The sequence below is a fragment of the Podarcis tiliguerta genome, assembly GCF_965153285.1.
Source record: "Podarcis tiliguerta genome assembly, chromosome: 1".
Classification (NCBI taxonomy): Eukaryota; Metazoa; Chordata; class Lepidosauria; order Squamata; family Lacertidae; genus Podarcis; species Podarcis tiliguerta.
Genome location: NC_139534.1, coordinates 31281690 through 31307388, shown reverse-complemented (window position 1 = coordinate 31307388; position 25699 = coordinate 31281690). Strand labels below are relative to the sequence as shown.

At 39.2% G+C, this 25699-nt stretch overlaps 1 protein-coding gene across 4 annotated transcripts in view; it reads right to left on the bottom strand.

Annotated features, from left to right (window-relative positions):
• The window catches only part of RBMS1 (RNA binding motif single stranded interacting protein 1), a 116277-nt gene that overhangs the window by 20619 nt on the left and 69959 nt on the right, over positions 1-25699 (bottom strand). For all 4 annotated transcript variants that reach the window (XM_083411169.1, XM_083411168.1, XM_083411166.1 and 1 more), the window contains exons 3-6: positions 14881-14939; positions 11310-11401; positions 1786-1943; positions 150-229 (exon numbers count right to left, since the gene is read on the bottom strand). In XM_083411169.1, coding sequence (XP_083267295.1) covers positions 150-229; positions 1786-1943; positions 11310-11401; positions 14881-14939 — 389 coding nt within the window. The remainder of the gene's footprint in view (positions 1-149; positions 230-1785; positions 1944-11309; positions 11402-14880; positions 14940-25699) is intronic.

Below are 25699 nucleotides of genomic sequence, written 5' to 3'. Positions count from 1 at the left end.
CTTCCTCAGGGCTCCAGACAGTATGTAACAGGGATATTGTAGTGCTGTTCACCCCCCTTTTAGAGGTGGTGTTATGCAGGTGCCGCTTGCATAATCTAGTTACAGGAATCATTAGATTGTAACATTTTCAGAAGAATACTTAGACCTACCTGAAACTCCTGGGGGTGTTTTAATAAATTTCCCATTAAAATGAGCAATTACTGCTTCACATTTTTCTGTCGATTCCATCCTGTGTAAAAGACAAAAAAAGAGATAACTGTGTAATATTGACTTGCACATGTTTTGCTTTCTTATTAGGTGACAATGACAAAGCCTCCAGCCCAGTCCAGTCGTAATGACAAAACAAGGCTTGGGCAGTATGTGGATAAACATATGACTTGTGCACTCCCTCCATCCCTTTGTGCACTGTGATGTCTTTCCTCATTGCTTGCTGGCCATTGTTTGCCAACACATGCAAAGTGGGCCAACTGCAGTTTTCTGACAAAAAAGGGAGGCAGTAAATCTTAGTAGATGAACCCAAGGCTTGTTCCTGTAGTGCCAAACCAGGGAGAGAGGCCATAGCTCAGTGGTAGAGCACATGCTTTGAATGTAGTGTGTTCCTGGTTCCTGATTCACTTCCCAGAATTTATGACTGGAAAATCTCCTTGAGGGATGCTATTGGTCAATATTGAGATGGATGGACCAGTGATCTGACTCATTATGAAGAAGCTTCCTATGGTTTGGAATTATGTCTGTGTCCGTATCTGTCTATCTCACTGTCTCTCCCCGGCTCCTCCTACAAGCTCTATGCAGTGCTTGCACATTTTTGTATGTGTGTAAGAAGGATGCTTTAATTGTGTGTTTTGAAAAAATAAATTTTGGATAAGATTTATGCTTTCCCCCAATTATTGTTCCACTATTAAACACTGAAAGTAAACATTCAAATGGCAGTGTTTTTCTCATTGCACATTGGAACTATCTAAAAAGGAAATTCAACTTGTCTTGGGTATGAATACAGTTTTCCTTATTTAGTCTAACAGGTTTCTTGTGTGTAATTACTAATCAAATTCAACTTTGTATATTACCTTTGTATGGATATGGCAATACTGGGTAATTATTTCTGAGTACTCATTGTGTAAGAACCCTTAAAATAACTGAGCCAATTAAAAACATGCAAAGAATAAGGCAGCAATATTAGGATTGGAATAGAAGGCAACTAACAACTTGTTTGATTGCAGTTTAATATTGTCTAATAAGTCAGTATTGCCCTTGTGTCAGTTGTGTCCCATCTTGTAACTGCAAGAGAGCAATAAAATTCAAATTGCACCTTAAAGCAAGTGTGGTGTGAAAACCCATTTTTCTTCAAAATTCAGGCCCCACACCCATTCTTCTAAGACCAGCCTTTTCAAACCTGGTGCCCTTCAGCAGTTTTGGACTATAATTCCCATCAGCCCCAGCTGCCATGCTGATTTAGACTATAACATCTTATGTTCTTTAACCACACCCACCTTTAAACATACACTTTTGTCTTTTGTGGCTGGTACATTAATAATAAGCTGTTAATGCCAATATTTGACATTTGCACAATTCTCTACTAGAGTACTAATAGGTGCATGCCATGCATCCTTGAATATTATTTGACCCATTAATATTTTGGTTAAATGATCAGTCCTACCATCTTTGTTTTGAGTTTCTTGTCATGGTAAGATACTGTTTTCCTTTGCTAAGCACCTTCATTTTACTTTAACTATAATTCTTCTGAAGATACTATTCATGAAGTGATATAAAAGACAGCTACCATCGTACCTTGCAAAGCCAACCCCACGACTTGTGCCATTGGAATCACGAAGTATTCTTGTAGAGATAACTTGCCCAAAAGGTTTCAGCATATTCTCCAGCTCTTGTTCATCCATTGAAAGTGGCAAATTGGAAATATATAGATTAGTTGGATCCTGCTCTTGTTGCTGAAAAAAAAGCAATAAAAATAATATTACTTTTCAGAAGAATATTGGAAATTTTGAACATAAAATTGTACCCATGAGACTTACTTTGCTCTGAAAGTCTCCACAATAAAGTGGTGCCAACAGCAGTCGTAGCTAAATGTGTAATTTTGAAGTCACTGAATAGCAGTCTCTCAAGACTTCCCTAGGAGATCAATGAAACTAAAGAAACGGCTGTGGCCAAAATGTATGATTACATCTATTCATCGTTACTATCATTCACAGAATAAGCTCTTCCTTCTTCTGACAACATAAGCCACTATCATCTCTAGAATTACATTCATGGGAAAATAAATAGATAAAAAGGAATGTATTTGCTGCACCATGGAAGGGCTTTTGCCATGCTGGATCCTGCATCCCTGGAAAAATTGTCCCAATTTTAATCAGTTAGCTAAGACAATTCATATGAAAGTCCACAACAGATTACAAGGCCTATTTCAAAAGTTCTGCAGAATAAAGTGGCTTTGCTCAGAGTTGGTCAAAAAACCATGGCTCGGGTTCAAAGATTCTGATGTGCAAGTAGGAGACCCTTCTGCCCATAGGTTTTCTGTTGCCAATTCCCCCTCTAAAAATCCACCTCAGGACTCCTATCCAATCCCCTGAAGCTAGCAAGGACAGTTGTAGATGGAAAGGGAATCTGTATATTTGCACTGGAGTATTTGGCTCTAACTTGTTTTACAAATCTTGTTTGAGTGAGCTTGAGATAAAATAGAGCATGTATGATCAGGAGCTCTTCTTCTGTCTCCTGAAGCTGCCTTCCATATTTATATACACTATCTCATTCTCTCTTTGACAGGGAAGACTAAGAAGTCGTTGGCTCTATTTTAACATTATATAAAGATGCAGATTATGAATAAACAGATGACATCAGAATAGTACAAACATCCCAAGGCGTTACAAGGCAGTAACAAATTTAAAGTGAGGGCAACTTCCATGCACGATCAGTCTCTGAGAATCCATTTAGCAAAGATTCACGAGAAGCACATGCTTCTCAAAGACGAGACAATGAAACTGAATATACAATACAAAATTATTCAGAACGTGTATGTGTCACCTCAGCAATTTGTAGCAGGTCTAGCTAGTAATAAGAAAGGAAGAATAACACAGCAACGCTTTTAGGTAGAGGATGCTTTTCGGCCTAACCAAAAAATACATCAGGCAGCAACATAGCAGTAGGCTTCTCAATGATGGCACCCACTTTATGCAATACAAAAGGCACCAACAGTGGTTTGTCTCAGTTACCTTTTAAATACCTATTTTTTTTTTTGATAAGCATTCCCAGATAATTGATGCCAGCTTTAATTTCACCTTCCACACTGCATTGTGGATGTTTTATGATATTTTATAATACTGTTGTCCTGTTTCTGTTTCTGTAAAGATTTTTGAGATTATGTATCAAAATGTGCTGCTATGTTTCTGTTTTGAAGGGATTGTATTGTTTTATTGCATTTATTATAGTTATGTTTTATACCGCACCACACTGAATAATAAATACAAGATGTAAACGGGTCCTTGCAAAAGAAGAACTCCTGTGTTGGGCTTCCACTAACAAAAAGGGAGGTAAGGTAACTTAGAACTAAAAGCTTTCGAGTCTGCTGAATTCACTTATTTGCTTCTCCTCAAGCATATCAAAACAAGGCTGATTTTAAGTTAGCGTTCTTCTGTATGTATGCATGTTATTCTTCCTTAGGCACTCAAGGGATTAAGTATCTAATAAGCATAAAGCTATGTTCAGCATTTATTAAGAAATGGGGACAGCCAGCCGTGAGCATCGACTTGAGCAGGGCAGGGGTGGCAGATAGGGGTGGGGTGTTGGATAGAAGAGTAGTAACTGGAGGTCCTGCATGGTATAAAACTCCCAGTCATCATCTGAAACTAATTAACAAAAACTCCCTGTGTGTAGAACTGTTCCTAACATGCAAGAGGGGGGGAAAAGCCCCAACAACTTGGCAGCATGATAAAACATCTGTTTTCTCTTCCATTGCAAAGGGTCACGGCTAACAGACAGCCATTCAGAAAACATGTGACTGTATGGAAGACCCTTTTGGCAAAAGGGATTCGATCCTAGCTGGCCTGCCTTCCCATGGAAGCGGTGCTCATGTGTATCACTGAAGATGCACCCACAGTTAAATGTAAAACTATTCAGCTTCAGCTGCAGTGCTGTCAGTTACTTGCTCTGACCCATTCAGCAAATGGGTTGAACTAGGCATCCATATATGGCTTTATTTCTGGTCTGGAACAGCCACAAAAATGCATCAGTAAAAAAGAACTCCCAAGTCTACATTAGTCAGCTAATTATCAGGGTCCTCTCTCTAAAAATAAAATAAAATAAAATAAATTAGCGTGGTTATTGTTTTTGTTCATTGATCTCAAGGAACTATTTAAAGGTACTTTGTTACAATGAATGCTGTTGTAATGCTAACAGCATGGTTAATTGTTTAATCATATGGTTTTCGTCTTCACGCACATCCTGTTTTTCCTTTTAAAAAGTACATGAAGCATGAAGTTGAAATAATTGTGCTCCAAGACCGCTTAGAACACAGAGCTCACCCTTGAAATCACAATCTCTATAATTAGAAGTTTCCCCCCCTCCCGAACAAGTTGAAATACTAAGCCTCTTTAAAAAAAGAAAAGTGGTTGTATTTATTTAGTTTGGAATGGTGCCTCAAATTGCCTATATTGTGCAATAGGTTCACAAAATAGGGGAAAAGATCAGCGGAGGCAGAAAACAGCATAATTGCAACAAAATTCATATGTTGTAGAATTTTTTACGGATGAATTGCAGCCACCGTGGATATACCTCCATGGCCTTTGAGGTCTGTGGCTGAATCCTTCATTCATGTTCCCAAATTTGTAGAGCCAAGTTGTAATATAAAGCTGGGCCTTTTTTTCTAGTTATCATGGAGTCTACATTATGTAATTCTCTGTCTGGGAACATTGGCTATGTAGCCTCCTCTCATAGCTTCTGCTGATAAATTGTCATCCTTAGAATAAAGCAATTGAAATTGATGGGTCTTATATTAGCCACAACTAACTTACCGATTTCAGTAGGTCTACGGCAAGCAAGGCTGGATCCAATCCAATCTGGCTGCTCTCATATAGGTGTCCCCCTCTTCCCACTTAATATTTTAAAAATTAACTGTTGCTTTAACAACTTTTGTTATGTTTTAATATACTTGCAAGCAGCTTTGCATTCTCTTTGCTCTGCAGAAAGGCTGTGACCCTCAGGAAGTTCCAAAAGATTAGTGGGGCTTATTGCAGATTTCCTTAAAAGACCATGTTAGTAGAAGCTTTCAGAATGCTGGGAGCACCAAAACAATATCCCAACACATGGGGACCACCATATGTATTTATCTAGCTCTCTTTGAAAGCTGGAGAGAGAGACAGGGAACACAGATCCATTATGTTCCATGGGGATCACTTCCCAGTAAGTGGGTATAGAACTGCAGCTTTAAACTAGTTAGAGAAAGGGGGGAATTAAAACCAAAAACAAGAAACACACTTTGCATTATCTAGTCAAATATAAAAAATGCCAACAGAAGCAAAGTTAACACTGTATGGCAACATTTTCAGTAGGCATGATTGATAATCCTTTCTGGTTCATAGAACTTGGTTCCATTGCAATGGCAGGGGAGAAATTGCCATGTATATCATGGTTCAGTATGTTACTTGCTTCCCAACAAGGGATATACATAGGTAGTGAAGTGAAATGATGCTCATGTAACTCTTTCAACAACTTGCCACCTGAGGAAAGATTGCGCCCCGATCCCCCAAATGATCTAAGAATTGCCGGAGGAAACATGTGTAGCAACCCACAATAATATGGGAGTCTTTGGCACATTAGTGCAATTATGACCAAATTATTCCTCAGCTTGCGACTCAGTGCTGACAATCACAATCTAGTACAGTGGTGCCCCGCAAGACGAATGCCTCACAAGACGGAAAACCCGCTAGACGAAAGGGTTTTCCATTTTGGAGGTGCTTCGCAGGACGAATTTCTCTATGGGCTTGCTTTGCAAGACGAAAATGTCTTGCAATTCCTGGGTTGTTTTTTTTCGCTCCCCACCCCCTTTTTCTAAGGCACTAAGCTGCTAATAGCCTTTTAGCAGCTAATCCGCTAATCCCTTAAGCCTTTAATAGCCGCTAATAGCCGCTAAACCGCTAATAGCGCTAATCCGCTAATGGGGTTGCTTTGCAAGATGAAAAAACCGCTAGACGAAGAGACTCGCGGAACGGATTCTTTTCGTCTTGCGAGGCACCACTGTACCTCATTCATTCATTCATTCATTCACTGCATTCATATATGCCTTTCTGTGTGGGCACCCAAGGCAGCTTATGATTCTAAAGGACTAAAACAAAGTTAGCCCGATGGGAGGGGACAGTCCCACTGGAGCAGGCCCTAATGTTGTCTGTGCCTGCCTCCCTAGCCTCTTCTTCCTCCTCACAGGGCAGATAGTGAAGGAAGAGAAGTCTTAACCTCATAGAGCTTGGCACAAGATTCCTCGATTCAGTTCCATCACGGAACTTTCAGCAGTGCTACTAGAAAGCTTCACTGAAACAGGAAAATGGTGTGCCATTCATACTGGTCTTAAATCTATGTATGAACACAAAAGACAGTATCTGCTTCCTGATTATAGTGGCATTCAAACAAGACAAGCAGCATGGCTGAAAGGGGCCTTTATTTTTCGCCAGACTATGGTACAAGAACATAGCTGAGCAAATCTGAAACAGCGTTTCTTTTCAATTCATGAGAATGGAGACATTCCTAAGTGCCTTTTGGATAAGAGGACAACCCTTTGTATGAAGATGTTCAGGGCTTTGTTAAGAAAACAATGCAATGAGACCTTTTAGAAGCTCCATGTGTATTCCACTAACCTTATCTGAGAGGACCACAAAAAGCCAAAAGCATTCATGGGGAAAAAATAAAAATAAATACTTTTCATTTTGTAAGAGGAACTCTCAGTTAATTAAATCAATGGGCATATACTGTAGGCATGTATAGGTGTTCAGACTTCATTTTAACATTGCACTGAGCTCATGGAAGTTGGGCGGAGTGGGCAAACTAACACAATCAACTTAAGAAGTACACTTGAGTTCACGTAATCCAAGAGACCAAGCAGTGGTCCAGAGTAAGTATGTTGTAAGAGACATCTCACTCTACTGTCTACGGTGATGTTCTGGTGTTTAAGTAAATATAATTGTGTGTGTATGTCATGATATTGGAGTAATTAAGGTAAATGTGTAGGTAATTGTGGTATTTAAATTAAGGTATGTGTTAGGCTGGGAGAAGGAGAGAGTTCTTGGAATGCTGGAAGTGAGTGGTGACTGAATAAGAATTTGAGAGGGAGCCTCAACACTGGTGTGAGACTTCGGAGAATAAGTTGAGTTTCAGACTGGGTGGTAGTTGGGGTGAGAACTGGAGGTGTTTAGAGTGTGTTTGAGTGGTGGTAGCAAGGGTTGGCATAATAGAATAGTATTGCTTTATATGTAACAAAGGGGGGGGGAATAAAACATAACAGAAACCATACCCTTCTGTGCACTAAGTGATCACATAACTTCTGTTTTAATAAAATTACTGTATTGCACCACATGCCACTTATTTGGCTACATTACAGATGGGAAGGATGCAGGTACATCGTATGTGGGGTGGCAGTAAGATTAAAGGGAGTTTACAGAAAGCCATTAGAAGCCCAGCTCAGAGCTGTACCTTTTGCAAAGAGTGAGAAGGTGGTAGAGGGGAGTAAGGAGATTAGTTCATCAGGTGACAAAAGCAACATAAGAAGAGGACAGAAAATAACCATAAAGGAAACTGGTAAGGCCCTACAGGGAAAACTGTCTCATAAGCAATTTGTTTATAAAAGCAAACATACTATATATTTTAAGATTACACAGTACACCCAGATATCAAGACACAGCATCAATAGCCCTTATTAAAAATAGGAAATGTTTTGTGGAAGAACAAACACATTAAGATGTCATCTCCTGAACCCTTTTATTTATATAACAATGTTGTCAGCTGCCTAACTTTATAGTCCTAACCCCTTTAACCAGCCAACATAAAGGTAAATAACGGCCCCTTGCATTACACAAAAAATTAAGCTTACCTATGGGCTAAAATGAGATTTCCTTCTTGATGCAGGTTAGTAAACATAGTGCTCAGTCTACAGCAAACTAGATGTACAGGTTCTAGGCTAGTGTTCTCTGTGACATGTTAGCTTTCTGTGTGAGATTTTCAAAATAAGCAAGCAAAGGAACCTTGAACCTTGTAAGCTTCTATCTGCAATGGTTCAAACCACACACAGGTTTATCCTCTCCATCAGACTAGGTCGAGGCCACCATATAATCTAGAAAATGTGGTCTCTGCATGCCTGAACCAGGATGACATCTCTAGTTAGCCAACTCTGCTATTCACATGTGAAATATATTTCCCCTTCTCTCCCCTTTGCTCACTGAAACTCTGCTCATTCCAAATACTATGGAATTAGATGCTTATCACTCATCATATGTAATTAGGGTGATGAAATTATAGTCACATTGCCTTTTGAGTTTTATAAGTGGACCCCATCAGCACATACACATAGTTCAGAGCACTGTTGCCTTTTCAGATTTCTATCCTCTTGTATTTCCAACTTATGTTTGAAATTTAAGAGCATAACCATAAACATGTTGCTGCTTTTAAAAGCATCACCACCCAAATTCACACAAAGAGGGCTCATTAATATTGGAGACAAATGTGCACTATTTCCAGTTTTTGTTTTGTGTGTTCCTCTCACCCGTCACGTGCCTAGATATTAAATATTATGACACCACCAATAACACAGAGACCCACAGAACAGCCATAATGCAAGAAAGTCATCTAGTAAGAGCAAGTGTGCATGCATGTGATAAAATGTGCATTAAGTAATAGACATATGGTTTTCATTTTGCTGTCCTGGAACTAATCCAAGGACATTTCAGGTTATTAGCTCCACTGTTCCTCAGTGGAGAATTTGGAAAAATATTGCCTAAGCTGAAAAAAGCCACCCTGGTTTATACATTACTCAAGAAGAAGCAGAACGGAGAAGAAAGGTGTGCCAGATTTGTTTCATATTTAATCATTCTGAGGGGCTCTCACATTATTTAGTCACTTGAATATTTTAGAAAGTACTATGTTTTCAAACTTGGAAGGATAGACTTTAAAGAATGATTGCAATATACGTATGTGCAGAAGACCTGCATCACTCATAGTTTACAATAATTCCCATTATTGACAGCTGCCTGTATTATAATCTGTCACAACTGGACAAAGATAAGGACCCAAACAGCAAAAGATTGGAGGATCAAAACATGGGAAATAGCAAATACAATAAAGTTAACTAACCTTGTGGAAAAGTGGGGTATGTCTATAATATATTAGTGCACCAGAGTACAGGAGTACATACTTTTCAGGATGTTGCAAGTCACTTAAGAAATTATATATATTCTGTTTAGGTAAACAGTATTGTTGGAATAGATTTGCTATTACAATGTGTTGGCAGCTGATGACCACACATCCCAGAGAGTTCTGTTACCTTTATATCTCTATCATTATATCTCTATCATTAATGTATCTCTTTTGTTGTAATTATATTTTGACTGACTTGTAGTTGGATAACAACAAGAGCAACCACCACAACAATGGCTCCCACTTGCTGGTCTTATGAAAGTTTGACATACAAATAAAGACTATCTGAACTGCTCTATTCTAACTCTGCAAAGATTCACACTCTTCAGTCATTTTCTACTTCTTTCATTTCATATGCCGTTAATGCAGAGAGGTAAGCACTGAATTACCACTGGAAGTAGGGGAATATGCTTTAGAAAAAATAAGTGTTTTGCTGCTATAACCAATACAAATTTTTCCAGGAAATGGCAGGGACTTTCTATTTAATGAAGTTCAGATTCTGAAGAAAGTTTATTCCCGCCCCCTGCTGTTCAGTTCTTTCCACAAGAGTGCTCTTTCTCCTAATTTATATGCATTCTGTTGGCAACCTTTGGCCTTTGTAAAATGGGAACATTTGTAGCATTACTCAGGCTGACTTGAGTTTTATCAGATTACATTTCTTTTGGTGGCTGAAATGGCTGATTCTATATCAGTAGAACCTGACAAAAATACCGCAATTTATTTTTTAGTTAGTGAACCATGCCTGACATTTTGGCTTCCTCCATCTCCAAAGTAAGCCATTTTTCTAGTCCAAGTTCCATGTGCTAGGCCACAGTATGTGATGGCTGGAGTTGCAATTATTTACAAAAATTTGCCACTCACTGGTTTTATTTGCAAGCATCTTCATATTGGAGTACTATATGACCTCAGAACACTGGTTGTCATACTGTAGAGCTTGGTCTTTTGGTTCCTGATTATAGATAATATGTGCATATTATACACATAACCAAGTCAACATACCTTTCTTTTAAGGGGAGTAAGAAGGGTGATGGGTAAATAGGCCTTAATGTGGACAATTGCATTTCCCCCCAAAATATAAATGCAGCATAAACAGCAGAGTTGAAAACTGTTGTGTTCCATCTTTTGAAAACAAGAAACAATGCATGTCTCATTGTCATAACAAGCTGCTGAGAATATGTGCCTGGTAGTGACATAATTTTTGTCTTGATGGTTAGCTTAGTATTACAAGTGGTACCTGCTGAGCATTCTGTCTTCATTGGGCTGTTTGGAGATTTCATCTCCCCTTCCTTTTCTTCCTAAAGGTTTGTTGTTGCAAACCTTGGGGTTTCCCCTCCTCTACTGATAACCTCCTTTCTCTGCGTTGGTGTGCTGTTTTGGCTACATTAATCAACAACACTCATGCCTGGAGACTGGAATTAGAGGGAAAGATTCCAGGCATGATCTGTAAGGTAGCCAAAAGTAGTGACTACTTCCTGAGTAAAGTATTTAGTTTCTCTTCAAGGGACAAATTGTCATCGCTATAGATTTATGATAACAAAATCTAACTACCCCAAGAGTAGTACTGTCAAAAGTCATCCTAGGTGATTGTTTAGGACCTTGCCCCATGAGCATGTTTTGTTTTTTAAAATGATGGAGGACTTCAAGTACACATGAGAAGGTCCATTATGAGAAGGCATTGATGAGAAGGCATTGATTTCATGCCAGGAAGGATCCACTATCACCAGAGTGTAGAGCAGGGGGGTGAAGAATATGTGGCTCCCCAGGTGTTGCTGGACTATAACTCTTTTCTTATCCCCAGCCAATATGGTCAGCAGTGAGGGATGATGGGAGTTAAAATGTCCAACAATAACTGGAGGACACAGGTTTCTGAGGTTGCTCTCCAAGTGGTCCAAATGCATTTATCTTACCTTTGCCATCTGTGCTTGGACTCCAGTGGCCTTCAGAGCGGATACTGCTTTCTGAGCTGCGGCTGGACTGTCAAAGTCTACAAAACCATAACCTGGAATTTAAAACATCGCTTATTTATTGGGTAAGAAAAGCTGAAGTGTTCGCTTTCTATTTCATCTGAAAGCTTAAGGGCAATGGCTTATAACATGCATGTTTTATTTCATCCTCATAACCATCCCCTGTAAAACGAGGATGAGGAAATAGTGTCTATGAAAGCACACTCTGCATTGTTTTCCAGAGCTTCTAAAAGGCTTTTTTTCTTTAACAGTTACTACTGCACAATTCACTAGAAAAGAGTTGTTGTCTTAGTTTGAAACATTTCATATTGCAAAAAACAAATATCTGAGACGTTTGTTTGGATTTGGTTTTTTATTGGCACATGCTCCATTTACTGCCTATAATGATTCCTTGTTCAGTGCCATATATAAGGCTATCACTTGCAGCCTTTTACAAAAATTGTATATGCGCATTATTTGTACATCTACTGAATATACAATATACAATGGGCATTCATCCATGAATGGTGATATCTCATCATGAAGAGAATGGCCAAATGTATTTAGCCCGTATTTGTTGCTAACCCTTATCTGCACTGAAATATGACTGCAACATCACTAAATACAACAACCTGCTTATCCAGATTTTTTTAAAAAAACAACACCAACATGCTATTCTTGGGCTGGTTCATACTTGCACCATGCCATGGTTCAGTGCTTATGTTGGCAAGCTTCTGAGAGATTCAGCAAAGAGTAGGGCCTACATGTTCCCCTTCACCCCATGGCCAAGACTAGTTTGAAAGAACCATGGGTGAGCAATATGCATGAACCAAGAATCCTGGTTTAAAACAAGCAACAGGCTGTTACAACAAGCCAGCTTCATAAACCATGGTTTGAAGTTGGCTTATTTAGCAACTAATCATTGGTTGTTGTAAACCAGGGTGTAATACGAAGTGGATATTCTTTGAAACTAAAAGTAAATTAGGAAGATGCAGCCATGCAGGAAGATGTGAAGAAGAGGATGTGTCTGAGCTCATTAAAGCTTGCTCATGGTTTTTAGTGCTTTGTGCAGACCAGCAGATTTTCACTACATGCAGTTAAATTAAAAGGAGGAATGCATGCTGTCTGCTTGGGTGGACACTCTCATCACAGTCATCCTAGATGGGAATCTGGAAATCTTTATTAAACCCAGTCAAGGATTACATGGCAACTGGGAGTGCACCCATATACTAAATTAAAGAGACTGTTTTGCAATTTATTATATGTTCTTTATTGATGATGGTCATGGTGGTAAAACAGAGGAGATTAAGCAGTCTTTTCGGTGGCGGCACCCATACCCTTCCCTGAGCAATAAGGCATATGCCAATGCTAGTTCAGTTGCTGAATACTTTTTTATTTACTTTCGCCTTTGTCAGCCTTTGATGCCCATTGTTACAAGTTTTAATTTATTTGGAATATAGATTGTGTTTGGATTTTAATTTTATTGTGCATTGTATTGTTTTTTACTATAGCGCATTTCCCCAACTATCAGAAATGTTTGAAATTAAGTATTTTATTAAAAGGGAGAAAGTCAACTTTCCCTCCATATCTTCTCCTAGGGTGACATTCCCAACTTTGCTCTGGAGCATTGCGGGAAACCCCAGAACAGATTTAGGGAGTACACAGGGATAAGAGTGGGAGGTGAATTTTCACTGTGCAAAGTCCTTGTGCTTACAGAGCTACTTCATTGGATACCCCCAATATTATATTATTATTCTAAGTAATATATGATATAATATATATTTAATATATTTAGATATTTTAAGTAAGATTACGTTTTATTCTCTTTCTTAAGAAAAATGAAGACACTATGTTGTTTCCACTACAGTCGTAACCTTGTTTTTGAACAGCTTAGTTCTCGAACATTTTGGCTCCCAAATGCCACAAACCAGGAAGTGACTGTTCCTGTTTGCGAACTATTTTCAGAAGCTGAACATCCAACGGGGCTTCTGCGGCTTCTGATTCGCTGCAAGAGCTTCCTGCAGCCACTCAGAAGCTGTGATTTAGTTTCTGAACATTTTGGAAGTTGAACGGACTTCCGGAACGGATTCCGTCCGACTTCCAAGGTACGACTGTAGTGGCCTTCTGCAAATGGAGTCTTTCCATTTGCAGAAGAGTCTTTGTTCTGGCATATGCCTTTGTTAATGAAAGAGAAAGAGAGACGGTTTGTGCAGCTTCTGCACTCATCTTCCACACTGTTCTGGATGGTCCCCACAACCTCCTGGGAAGAGACCCCTCACATGAAATGAGGGATTGCTGCACAGCAATTAAGTACAAAACAATCCAATAAAGAAGAATGATAACATATGACAACTGTAGTAAGCAGGACTCATTTGACTAGTATCAAAGGCCTGCGGAAGCTTGAGTAAGTAGAAGCTCTCTACAGTTGCCTGCTGTATGTTGGTGGGAAGGTCATTCCACAGGCTGGGGACCACCACAGAAAAGGTACATTGTCATCCCAGCACTGCAATCCTATACATGTTTATTCAGGTGAAGTCCCTGGGACACTCCCACAAATGGGTATAGGACTGCAGCCTAATTCAGTTTAAGTAATTCCTGTTTTCAAACACTGGCTACAACTGAGCATTAAGTTTAGCATCAGCATGAAAATAATGTGGACAAATCCAATTAATAGAATCTCTTTTGAGATTAAAATCCTCTGTATGTGTTCTAAAATAACTGGCTTTTTACCATCAGCCTTTGAGTAAAATGTTTGGGTTCGGTTAATGATGAGCTTTCACTTTCTTTGTTCTTGCTTGTCAACTTTGTCCCCAATCGTGGAGGGAGTCAATATTAGCCTTGCTAAGTTGGCAGATGCTTTCCTGTGCTTAAGAGTGGTGTTCCTCCCCTTTTGGAAAAAGGGGCTGCAACCTGATATGTCAGTGTTTGCCATTACATTCCACCCACCACTCATTCTGTTAGGAAATGATCTAATCATAATTACACTGAAGGTCACCAAACTAAATTAATGCACCCGGTGTCTCAGAAAGAAGTTTATTGTTTCTCCCCCAGCTATAATTATGTCAGTGAAAATGAAACCCTTTCCCCCCTGCTCCATTATATTCAAAAAGAAACAGAACACAAATACAATTAGAGGATTGGAACATGCAATTAAGAACTGCTTAACACTACTTCGTTCTAATTAATAAAGCCAATTTACACAATATGTAATCTTTTCAGATACTTTCTGCTGTCAAATGGTCCTTTGTAAAGAGTTCGCATCTCGGCAGGCTAAGGGGGGTGGAAGCATTTCAAACCTCCCTTTCTTCTTTGAAGCTGAGGCTAAATGGCAAACAGTGCCATGCATGTTAAATTTGACTGAAGTCATCTGAAGTTTTGGCACCCTGTTTGTAGGGCTGGGTACATTCCAGACCTACTAGGGAACAAATGCTCCAGAGTAATGCATGGCAAGACCATTTGTGTGTGTGTGTGTGTTTAAAGCAAATTTTAAAGGATATTAAATCAAAAATTGAAAAAGAATTAACAAGGAACATACCTTTGCATTTGTTTGTCGTTTTATCCAAAATAGCTTTCGTAGACACAATTTTCCCATATCTAAAAATTTTTTTCATAAAAGGAAGAAAGCAGAAGTTACGCTTACAAAATTCCAGTACTAAGAATGAAACTGCAGTACTACTGTGCAACCCTGCACTTGTGAAAATACATTTACTCAATTGCTTTAACCTCCAAAAAGGAAAAATATACTGCCCAACAACCCAGTCCTACCCATGGCTGCAGTGACCTGAGTACACAACAGGGCTTTGCATCAGACCAGCAATAGTGGCACCCACTGTGCCTACTTTCTATTAAACAGAAGGTGGGGGAACTGCATGCTTCAACTCCTTTATATTATGTAATACAGCATTTGTGGACCAGAACAGCTGGATTCTATCCTTTGTCCTTAAATTTTATCTGTAGCACTCCAAAGCATTTCATTTTGGATTTTTTGTTCCCATTTTTCAGAATTGATACTTGAGAGTTGTAGAGAGAAGGTATGGTCCACAACATTTGAAGGGAATGTCCACCCCTGGTATAGACATTATGTAGCTAGATGGAAAAATGGTCCAACTTGATAGAAGGAAAAGTCCTTCTTATGGTCCATCAATTCGTCTCAAGATCTGGGCTCTAAGCAGAGTGAAGCCTGTTTAGTTTTATGTGCTCTAAGACATGTGTTTCGTGTGGCTGTTGCATGAAAGCTGCACTTTAGATTTATAGTACACTGCAATAAGGTACAGTAATACAACACAGCATAAAATTGTCCTTTATTTCCTAATAAATTTATTTATCAAGGAATATGTAGACTAAAAATATGAACTCACAGTAAGAACTCCTCCATTGCATTCCTGCAACACAAACCTGTGTTTTCAGGGCTAGAAGCTAATAAACTTTTTTAAAAAATATTTTATCTAGTGGCATAATAATACCCACTTTCAAGTTTTCCAAGGGTGATGAAGGCCAGTAATACAGGGGTGGTAGTTTCCTTTCAGATGCTAGGTGCAGATGTATAACATTTATAGAAATTTTGAAACCAGGGGGGCATTTCCGCCCCCCCCCCCGGTTTGTAGGGTGTAGGAATGGAAATCTTCGAGAAAATAGGAAAATATGCATTTTTAACATCATTTACAGATCAAAAGCCACTTGGTTTGTCATAACATTATCATGTTTGGAAAGTAAAAGTACAGTTCATTTATACAATATAGTACTTACAATTTAAAATTCCTTAATTAAAGGAATTTAATTTAATTAAAATAAATTATTATGTATTTTGGAATACATAATTGGAGTACACAGTCTCCACAGTGCCAAGCAGACATAAAGCATTCATTGCCATAAAAAGGAGGGTTTTATTCTGTATTGTTCTATTTCATGTTTTAATGTGTTGTAAACTGCTTTGAGATTTTTTATTTAAAATATAAAGCAGTGCAGAAATGAAATGAATAATAATAATAATAAAGTCCACTGGAAAACCAAAACAAACAAAAACGGCGCCTAGACATTCCATTATGGCGACTGTAACCCACGTTTATGGCGCCATTTTGTGCATATATATCTGGAGATGATGAACTAGAGAGGAGTCCACTTTTTGGACTTACACATACTTCTTGCTTTAAAAAAAAAAAATCTACAAAGGAGCAGCACACATTCCTAAAAAGAAATCGTGCCCTTTTTGGAGGGTGGGGGACTGGAGGCAAGAGATGCCAGGTCAGCAGCAGCTACTGACTAGCTCAATGTACCCCACATGGACCTGGACTTACTATGTCATAGGTCCATGCCCACATGGGATGCTGCTGGCCAATAAGCAGCTATGTGCCTGCACCATGATGACCTATCTGCCCTCCACCACTGCTCAAGTCACCAGCTGGTAATCTCATGTCCACATCGTCAGCTACCACCTCTCATTTCTGCTAACATTATCTCACCTAAGAAAAGCCCTGCTGGATCAAGCCAATGGCCCATCTAGTCCTGCATTCTGTTTGTACAGCAACCAAACAGATGCATGTTGGAAACTTGCAAGCAGGATTTGAGCAGGAGAGAACTCCTCCCCTCCCTTTGGTTTCCAGCAACCAATTTTCAGAAGCATTTCTGCCTCCAACCATGGCTGGTACCTAGAAGCTGACCTAGAACTGGTGCAGACCAGAGGAATCTGACTGTTCAACGTTGCTCAGAAGTAATGTTTTAAGTATATTTAAAAATGGCTTTGTTGAAACCCCACAAACCTATACAATAAATCAAATCAAATATATGGCCAGCATCTTTTTTTCACAGATGGTTGTACATATGTTCTCAAAAAATTAATAGCCAATTTCTTTAGAAGATTCTATCACTATCTATCTTCTCTGCACAGAATGTGTTGGTTTTGAGAAGAGCAGAAGATCCATGCATTTTGTTTTCCCACTCCTAGACACTTGGAATTTCCTCCAACCTTTAGTATTTTTCATGAGCTCCCTGCTACCATAAACAAGCATGATTACATCCCACCTTTCTCTTCAGTTAGTTTTTTAAAAAATAAGTTGGAAGCAAAACAACATGATCTACGTCTATTAAAGACTATTATACAAACCACATTCCCAATCATCACAGCAATACTTTTATTTAACTGGGCACATTCAGTCTTGAAGCAGCTTTATACAAATACAAAAAATAAAATAAAATAATCATCATGAAATATTTTACGGTGATGTGGATCCTTAGCAGTCAACAATGATTACAATCTTACCTTGGAAGTCGAATGGAACCTGTTCCAGAAATCTATTCAACTTCCAAAATGTTCAAAAACCAAATTGCGGCCTCTGTAGCCAATCAGAAGCTGCAGAAGCCCCACTTCCAGTTAGGAAGGGAGGAGGGAGAGCGCAAACAAAGCAGGAGACATGGTGCCTGAAAATTATCTGCAAATTATCTGTAAAATATCTGTTCAGCTGAGCTACCCCCTGGGAAGCTGTCAAGTCTCCAACTTTAGTTCACAGGTATATTGCCTTGTCAAAACACTTATCACAATGTTATTTCAATACCGGTATTTAACAATATGGCGATTTATCGCACAGCCCTAGTGTGTGTGTGTACATATATAATGTAAATAAGGATTTATTACATATACATTTTCTATATGTTCTTTCATTTATTCCCCTATAGCTAACATTTTCACACCTCTTCTTGAGCTTCATAATTATATATTTTTCCTCTATAAATCTTTATGGATTGTTTCACATTCTACAACCCTTTCATTAAAAAAGGGGAAGGGAAGGCTGTATATGTAAGTATACTTTCTACTGCATGTAACACAATAGAACAGCAGCATGTGCAACTCTTTCTGCTCTGTTCAAGTCCAGATCACTTTTAAGTAACATCACTCAAGGTACTTTACTTTAAATTAAATACTTTAATAAGCATAGTGTCTTGGAATGTGTTCATCACACAAGAAATACAAGTCAAACCAGTTTCTCTTCACTTGAAAAAAAAAGTGAATGAGCAGCCACATCCCTGCACTATTCCTTTTACAATGGAAGCATCTAGACAAGTCAAGAACAACAAATGCTGACTTCAATAACTCATGCTCAAATCCTCCAAGGGAAACATTTTGTCAAGTATGTAGCATGTGGCTGAAATACTATGGCACATTATCACCCCACCTTTCTTCTAAGAAGTTCCATGTGATGTAGCTGGGGTTCTCTCTTGTTAACCACAGCAACTACCCTATGAGGCAAGTAGGTTGAGTCACTGCAATTTATCCAAGGCCACCCAGTGAGCTTGATAGCTCAAGCAAGAATTTCATCTGAGCTACTAAACAACAAACTCTAACCTCTGCAGCACATGTAGAAGCTGATCTGTTGCACAGAGTATTTCAAGGAACACGTAAGAAATGTAGACAACTTTAAAGACTCAACTCTCACTCTTCACCTTTTTGCTATCAGTCGCATGTGCTAAAATGGACTCACCCTATTTTGTTTATGCAGTGTTCAATTTATTCTATTCACTTTCAAACTACATTTTGTAAGTCTGTCATTCTCAATTACCTTCACCGATGTCAATGACCTTTCATAAGTATGTCCTCCCCCTTTAGGAAAAGTCAGAGGAGAGTCACACTGTGCACTCTTATGTGGGAATAAACCCCACTGAATATAATAGGACTTACTTTACTGTTAATTGGTACTCTTAATCAAAATCAGCATTAATTCAAAGAGAATGGGATCTTGGAATTCCCATTACGGAACAAACATGGCTCCCCATATTTCATTCTATTAAGACAATGCCATTAAGTCTGCAAATACAGTATAAACTGTTGCTTCAGTGGTTCTTAGAACACCAGTGCAACTTAATAGGATATCCTCAATCATTCAATTCAAATGCTAGAATGTAAGACATCTGGAGCAGATCATCTTCATATCTGATGGGGATGCCAACAGGCTCAGGTGTATGAGCAACAAATACTGCGCCGTATCTCAAGACAGCATCTCTCACATTTGGTTCATAGCCTACTGATATCATTTAATGTGACAAAGACAGATTTACCAAGCCCTATGAAACTGTTCACGAAACTCACTGATTTCTGTTAAGACAATTATGGGCAAGACATTGGAAACATTCCCAATCAACCACAATTTGGGAATGGTTATTAAAACATGTTAAAACTGGGCTGCAATGGATAAATTAACCAAAGAGGTGCACAGGAAAGAAGGCTTGCAACAAATAATCAGAGGAGAAGATAAGGATAGAATTTTACGAATTATTGATAAGATTATGGATAGCACTGAGCAAATGGCATTCCAATGCAAGTGCCAATTCATTATTATGAAGTATGTGTATATATGTGTATAAATGACAAGGATGCCATTTTCCCAAAGATGGATAATTTAGGACAGAGAAATGGACTAGGCCTATAACTATAGATAATGGGGATGCTATTCCTTTAGGGAAAGTGGACAAAGCATTCTGGAAGCATGAGAGGAGGAGCAGAAGCAAAGACAGAAGTTCAGTCTCATTCAAAGTACTGACATCAGTGTCAAAGCATGACCCTGCATGTGTTTTCCCAAAAGGCTCTGTAGTGCTGGAGGAAAGGGATATAGCAAGATGTGCATCCCACTGTGATAGGAATGTCCACATCACCTGGTGGCCAGCAGCGTTAGTAGAACTTCAAAAGCAAAGTGGAATTTTATTCTGGAGCGTTTTGACATATGCTTGCATGTACCTGTGAGATGACTTTGTTCAAAGACTTGAAGAGGGCCCAATTATTTTCACAACATAAAAATAATTATATCCTTTAAAAAAAAATGTTTTAAATTGTGCTTCTGTGTTACTATGAAGCTTGACCCTTCAGGGACCAGGTAAATCTAACTTTATGCTTCATGGTTTCAAAGAAAATTAAAGTTCATGGTTGTTTTCTATGAAGTATTTATGCATACTAATAATTTAATTCAGTTATTAAATGTGTATACAGCCCTTCATCCGAAGACCACAGAGCGGTTCACAACACAAAAACACAAAATACACAACAAAACCCCCAAAATCAGCCTTATTAAGATTTATAAGTTTGAAGAATGAATTCTCTTGCACTGTGTCACCCAATGGCCATGTTTGCACATCATGGGAAGTCATATACCATGAAGTAGTGCATATAAGTGAATTGTATCCACTTTGGTCCTTCCTATTAGCTTGCAAAGGAAACAAAAGTCTGGCTTAGCAGTATGTCTAAATTTAAACAAACCTTGATCAAAGAACAAAATTTGGCTTACCAATCATGGTTGAAGGCTTACTGTGATGTGTGAATGCAGCCAATGCCTTTTGCTGGTTGTTTCATAACAATTTGTGTCAGTGCCAGATTTCTTTTGCTAACCCATCTTTGGATCCAGCCCATGACATTTAAATTGTCTTGTGTATGCAAAGCTTGCTATGGAAAAGTTCAGCTGTGCAATAATTTTGGCATAGGAAATGAAATGAAGGCTATGCAAACAAGAGGAAAGGAGGGAAATGCTTTAGAAGTCAGGAAATGTTTCTTTCCTCCTGTTTGTAGAGACTGGGTACCAGCCTGTGTAGTCCAAAATCCAACCGGAAATGCAGTAACCCACACATTATTTTAGCCTTGAACAGGGATTTTTTTGGTCAAAATTAAACTTAGTTGTTTCAACATTGGGAGTGCATTTTGGTATGCTAATCAAAGAATAGGGAATTAAGTGTATTATGGCTGTGTCATCTCTAGGACATTTTGAACAAACACATCAAAGTGCATTTCCTAATCATGACTATAAGATCTGTTACTGGTTTACAGAGAGGAAAGCAACAGTTTTAGTTACAGAAGTTTCAATGTGAAAGTTTCCACCAGACAGAAGACAGAGCCTGGCAAGACAGATCAAAGCATCCTTTAATTATTTTAAGAATATTATCTTCCATGAAAACATGTGATACGACACCATGCTCTAGTCATTGGGCTGGATCCAAAGGACTATGAGTGGAAGGAAAATAGTAATTGGCTCTGTTCTGCAACACTCAAACAGATCACAAAGTGGGAGCAACTATGGCTCAGTGGCACAGTGCATGCTCTACAAGAAGAACATCCCAAGTTGAATCCCCAGGATTTAGAGTTATAAGCAGGGAACTCGCCAGAACTGAGTTCTGGCACCTCTCAGGTGGGTATCATTGCCATTATAAGAGAACAAGAGAGACGTTCATGGTGAGTTCTGACACCTCTTTTTCTAGAAAAATAGCACTGGTTGTAAGGCTCAGGTAACAGGTGATAGGAAAGACCTCTGTCCAACTGTGGGGTGCCACAAGCCATGGGAATATTGCCATGTATACACCAAGAACAAGCACACACACTTCCTGTGAGAACAGAAATAATTTTGTTTTCTTTATAAAGCAAGGCCAAAAGGTTAAGCTAATCATGAATTTACTGTGTTTCACAGTAATGTGCAGAACACAAACAAATGAAAAATCCAACAAAATAAATAAGATCCAAGCTTGCAGGCGACCCTTTACTGACCAAGGATCTCTGGTAATGAATAGGCATAGCAAGGTCAATAGTATAGATAGACACCTAAAGAGGGCCAATTACAATGAACAGTGAATTGTGAAAAATTAATGTGGCATTCATACAAGCAAAATTCATAGTTTGCTTTTTGTGATTTAGCAAGAGGAAAGTATAGCAATCACTAAGCTCAAAATTTGATTACTTTGGCCTGGTGATGGTGCAATGTTCTTTTTGTCTAACCATGTTTAGGAGACTGGGACCATGTCATCTGAGAGCAACACACGTGCTATTCTTCTACCTCTCATTACTATTGGTCTTGAAACATACAAGAAATAACATGAATAGGTTTAATTGGGACAGAAGAGTAATTGATGCCCTTATATTCCTATGCTCTTCTACTTAACCATTGTAAATTAAGTCAATTACCCTCCTAAACAATGGTCTGAAATCCATTATATGGGGTGGAAACTTTTCCATTACTGTAGTTTTCCATAGGAAAATATTCCACCTTCAAAACTGATCACACTAACATTATACACACAATACAAATTGAGCAAATAGAAAAGATACAGTATCTAAAAGTCAAAGTTGTAATTCTTTTTTCATAGCTTCATTTTCTCTCTTAAAATCTAACTGCACATTAATGAGTTGACTTTAACATTATTTACACATATTCCAATGAAGTAACAATAACTACTAAGCCAAGCTCTGACTTTCTTTCTAGTAGCACCTCCCCCCCCCCCCCCAATGCTGTGCAGCAGACTGGTTGGAGCAACATGGGAAGCTGCCTTATACCCAGTCAAACCATTGAGTCCATCTAGGTCAGTACAGTCTACACTGGTTGGGACTGGCTCTCTAGGGGACATTCCTAGCCCTACCTTAGAGATGCCAGGGATTGATCATGGAGCCTTCTGCAAGTGGTTGTTTTATCACAGACTTATGGTCCTTCTTCAAACTTGGAGAGTGCCTCTGATTCAACAGGAGAAACTAAGGCTAGCATAAAACATGAGGGAAACCATGAGGGAGAACACAGAAGTGCCTGAACACACCTAGGTGAGTATCCTTTTAAAGTACAGTGGTACCTCGGGTTAAGAACTTAATTTGTTCTGGAGGTCCGTTCTTAACCTGAAACTGTTCTTAACCTGAGGTACCACTTTAGCTGATGGGGCCTCCTGCTGCCGCCATGCAATTTCTGTTTTCATCCTGAAGTAAAGCTCTTAACACGAGGATAAGGGTTAGCGGAGTCTGTAATCTGAAGCATCTGTAACCTGAAGCGTCTGTAACCCAAGGTACCACTGTATGTCATTCCCCCCTTTTAAAAGGCTAAGTTATTAGAATCCCAGTATTCTGCCTGCCCCATCAGAAGGTATTAAAAAGTAAAGAACAGTAGATCACCAGGACAAGATAACCAAAGGTTACAAATATCTATTAATATGTATATAGCAGGTGCGGGGAGCCTATGGCCCTCCAGATATTGTTGGACCTCCAACTCCCATCAATCCTACTCTGCACAGGTAATGGTCAAGGATGATGGGAATTGCAATCCAAAAATTATATGGAGGGTCAGTTTCCCACCCTGATGTGTGGAGCGTGCTTCCCTTCTGCAAGGGGAATTCTCAAGCCTCCACCAATACTGAACTGAACAGTAAGTGTGGCCTCAGAAACAAGCCAGGTTTAATGTACCTGCCAACCCCAACTCCCTGATGATAGAGGGGAGGAATATGTTTATCTCCAGAGTAAAAAGCTATTGTGCTCCCAGCTGGCTTTATACTTATCTTGGCTTCCTCATCTCAGAGGTGAGTCCTCCCAGGTTGGTTACCCCAGGTCCAACACCATATCCATTTAAGACTATCTGCTGCTTCGCCTTCCCTTCTCCCACCAGGCCTAATAGGAAGCATTACCTTTCTGAGAATTGGAGTGATCCCTGAAGTTGTTTTATCCAGGGACTTCTGGGGTTGGTGCCTAACCATAACATATCAAATGAAGCAACAAACAAACAAGCTTAATGGATAAGCCCTGTTAGGAGCACCCTACTGGGAAAAGGCCACAGTAATTTCAGAGGAGAGAACAACAAGAGGTTGCTTCTCTCTTGAATCTTACTGCCCAGTATAATCACTCAGCCAAGACTTCAAAGCAAGCACTTCAATATTAGCTGCAACACTGAATAAGACTATATTTAAATACATTAATCAAGATCAAAACAGGATCCTTGCCAAGTGGTAACAATTTACACCACAAAGGAATTCATTCCTTGGGTTATTTGAATTAAAAAAGATCAGCATTTCCTCCTCTGATTCCAGAATTAGAAAGAGCTGTCATTAAATTGGGGGGAGGGGGAGAAATTATTGTTATTATTAAACTGAAGGCATTAAAGATGCTTAATAAGAATGATAAAATTAAAAGTACTGGAATAATTTAAATAAATCCTTCCTCTAAAGGCTTAATCAATGGTTAGGTTTCTGAAATAGTTAATGTTGAAAGGCCATCAAATAGCGGAGTCTCATTCCTACAACATTGCTTAGCATCTTTGTTCAGCAAGCATAGCCATTATGCTCTTGGGTCCCATTATCCTCGACCACCTGATGAGAGCTGCAGTCCAACAACATCTGGTAAGTGCCATGTGGGCTACTCCTGCTGTGTAGGATATTTTTAAAAAAATAAAATGATGCAAACATGCATTACTTAAAGAGTGTGGCTTAGCAGCAAATCACAGATTCAAAGTCCCAGATTCAATCCTTGGCATCTCTAGATGGGACTGTGGAAAACTCCTGTCTCAAATGCTGCAGAGCAGCTGCCTGTTGCTGTAGACAACACTGAGCTAGATGGCTCTAGTAGTATAAGGTAGTTAGATGCATTCTCTGTAAGGCAGCTTCTTCCTATGTTCCTACAACATAGTAGTGTGCACTTTTTCCTTTTGATGCACAAGGCATGTTAATGAATTGCAAAGAGTATGCCAGGTAACATGTTCAGATATTAATGCAGAAAGATTTTATTATTTCTTGTGCTGGAGGAGACTCTTGAGAGTCCCATGGACTGCAAGAAGATCAAACCTATCCATTCTTAAGGAAATCAGCCCTGAGTGCTCACTGGAAGGACAGATCGTGAAGCTGAGGCTCCAGTACTTTGGCCACCTCATGAGAAGAGAAGACTCCCTGGAAAAGACCCTGATGTTGGGGAAGATGGAGGGCACAAGGAGAAGGGGACAACAGAGGCCGAGATGGTTGGACAGTGTTCTTGAAGCTATAAACATGAGTTTGACAAAACTGCGGGAGGCAGTGAAAGAGAGGAGTGCCTGGCGTGCTCTGGTCCATGGGGTCATGAAGAGTCGGATACGACTAAACAACTAAACAACAACAATGCATTAGGCACAAAGGGAAGGATCTTTCTATATCTCCATTTCCCAGACCAGAGAATAGGATAAGTGCACACAGATCTGCTAATCAGCTGAGGTACCTCACTTTCTAACTAGTATCTTTTTTTGCCACCCAGAAACTAAGAAAGTGTGACTGATTCACTGCTGCACACCAATCTCTTTGTGGCCCTTCAGTAATCCAAGATCCAGCAAGGAGAAGATTCATAGATCTGCAGCCCTGCCCATCAGTGGCTGTTGTTTGGAGGGAGGAGAAAAAAGAGTTTAATTCCCAACTGCATCCATGTCCTCCTTTTTTAAGGACAGCCAGTGGGAGACATGGTGCAGTGAGAAGATGATGTTGAAGCAAATATCTGTGCTAGTGGGGACAAACAATGCATTTGTGCATAAAACTCAACACTGAAAACTTTCTTCCCCGTGTTCTTCTGATAGAATGAGGATCTTGCCAGTTCAGAGACACGTGCATACTTCGTGAGTAAGAAGAGG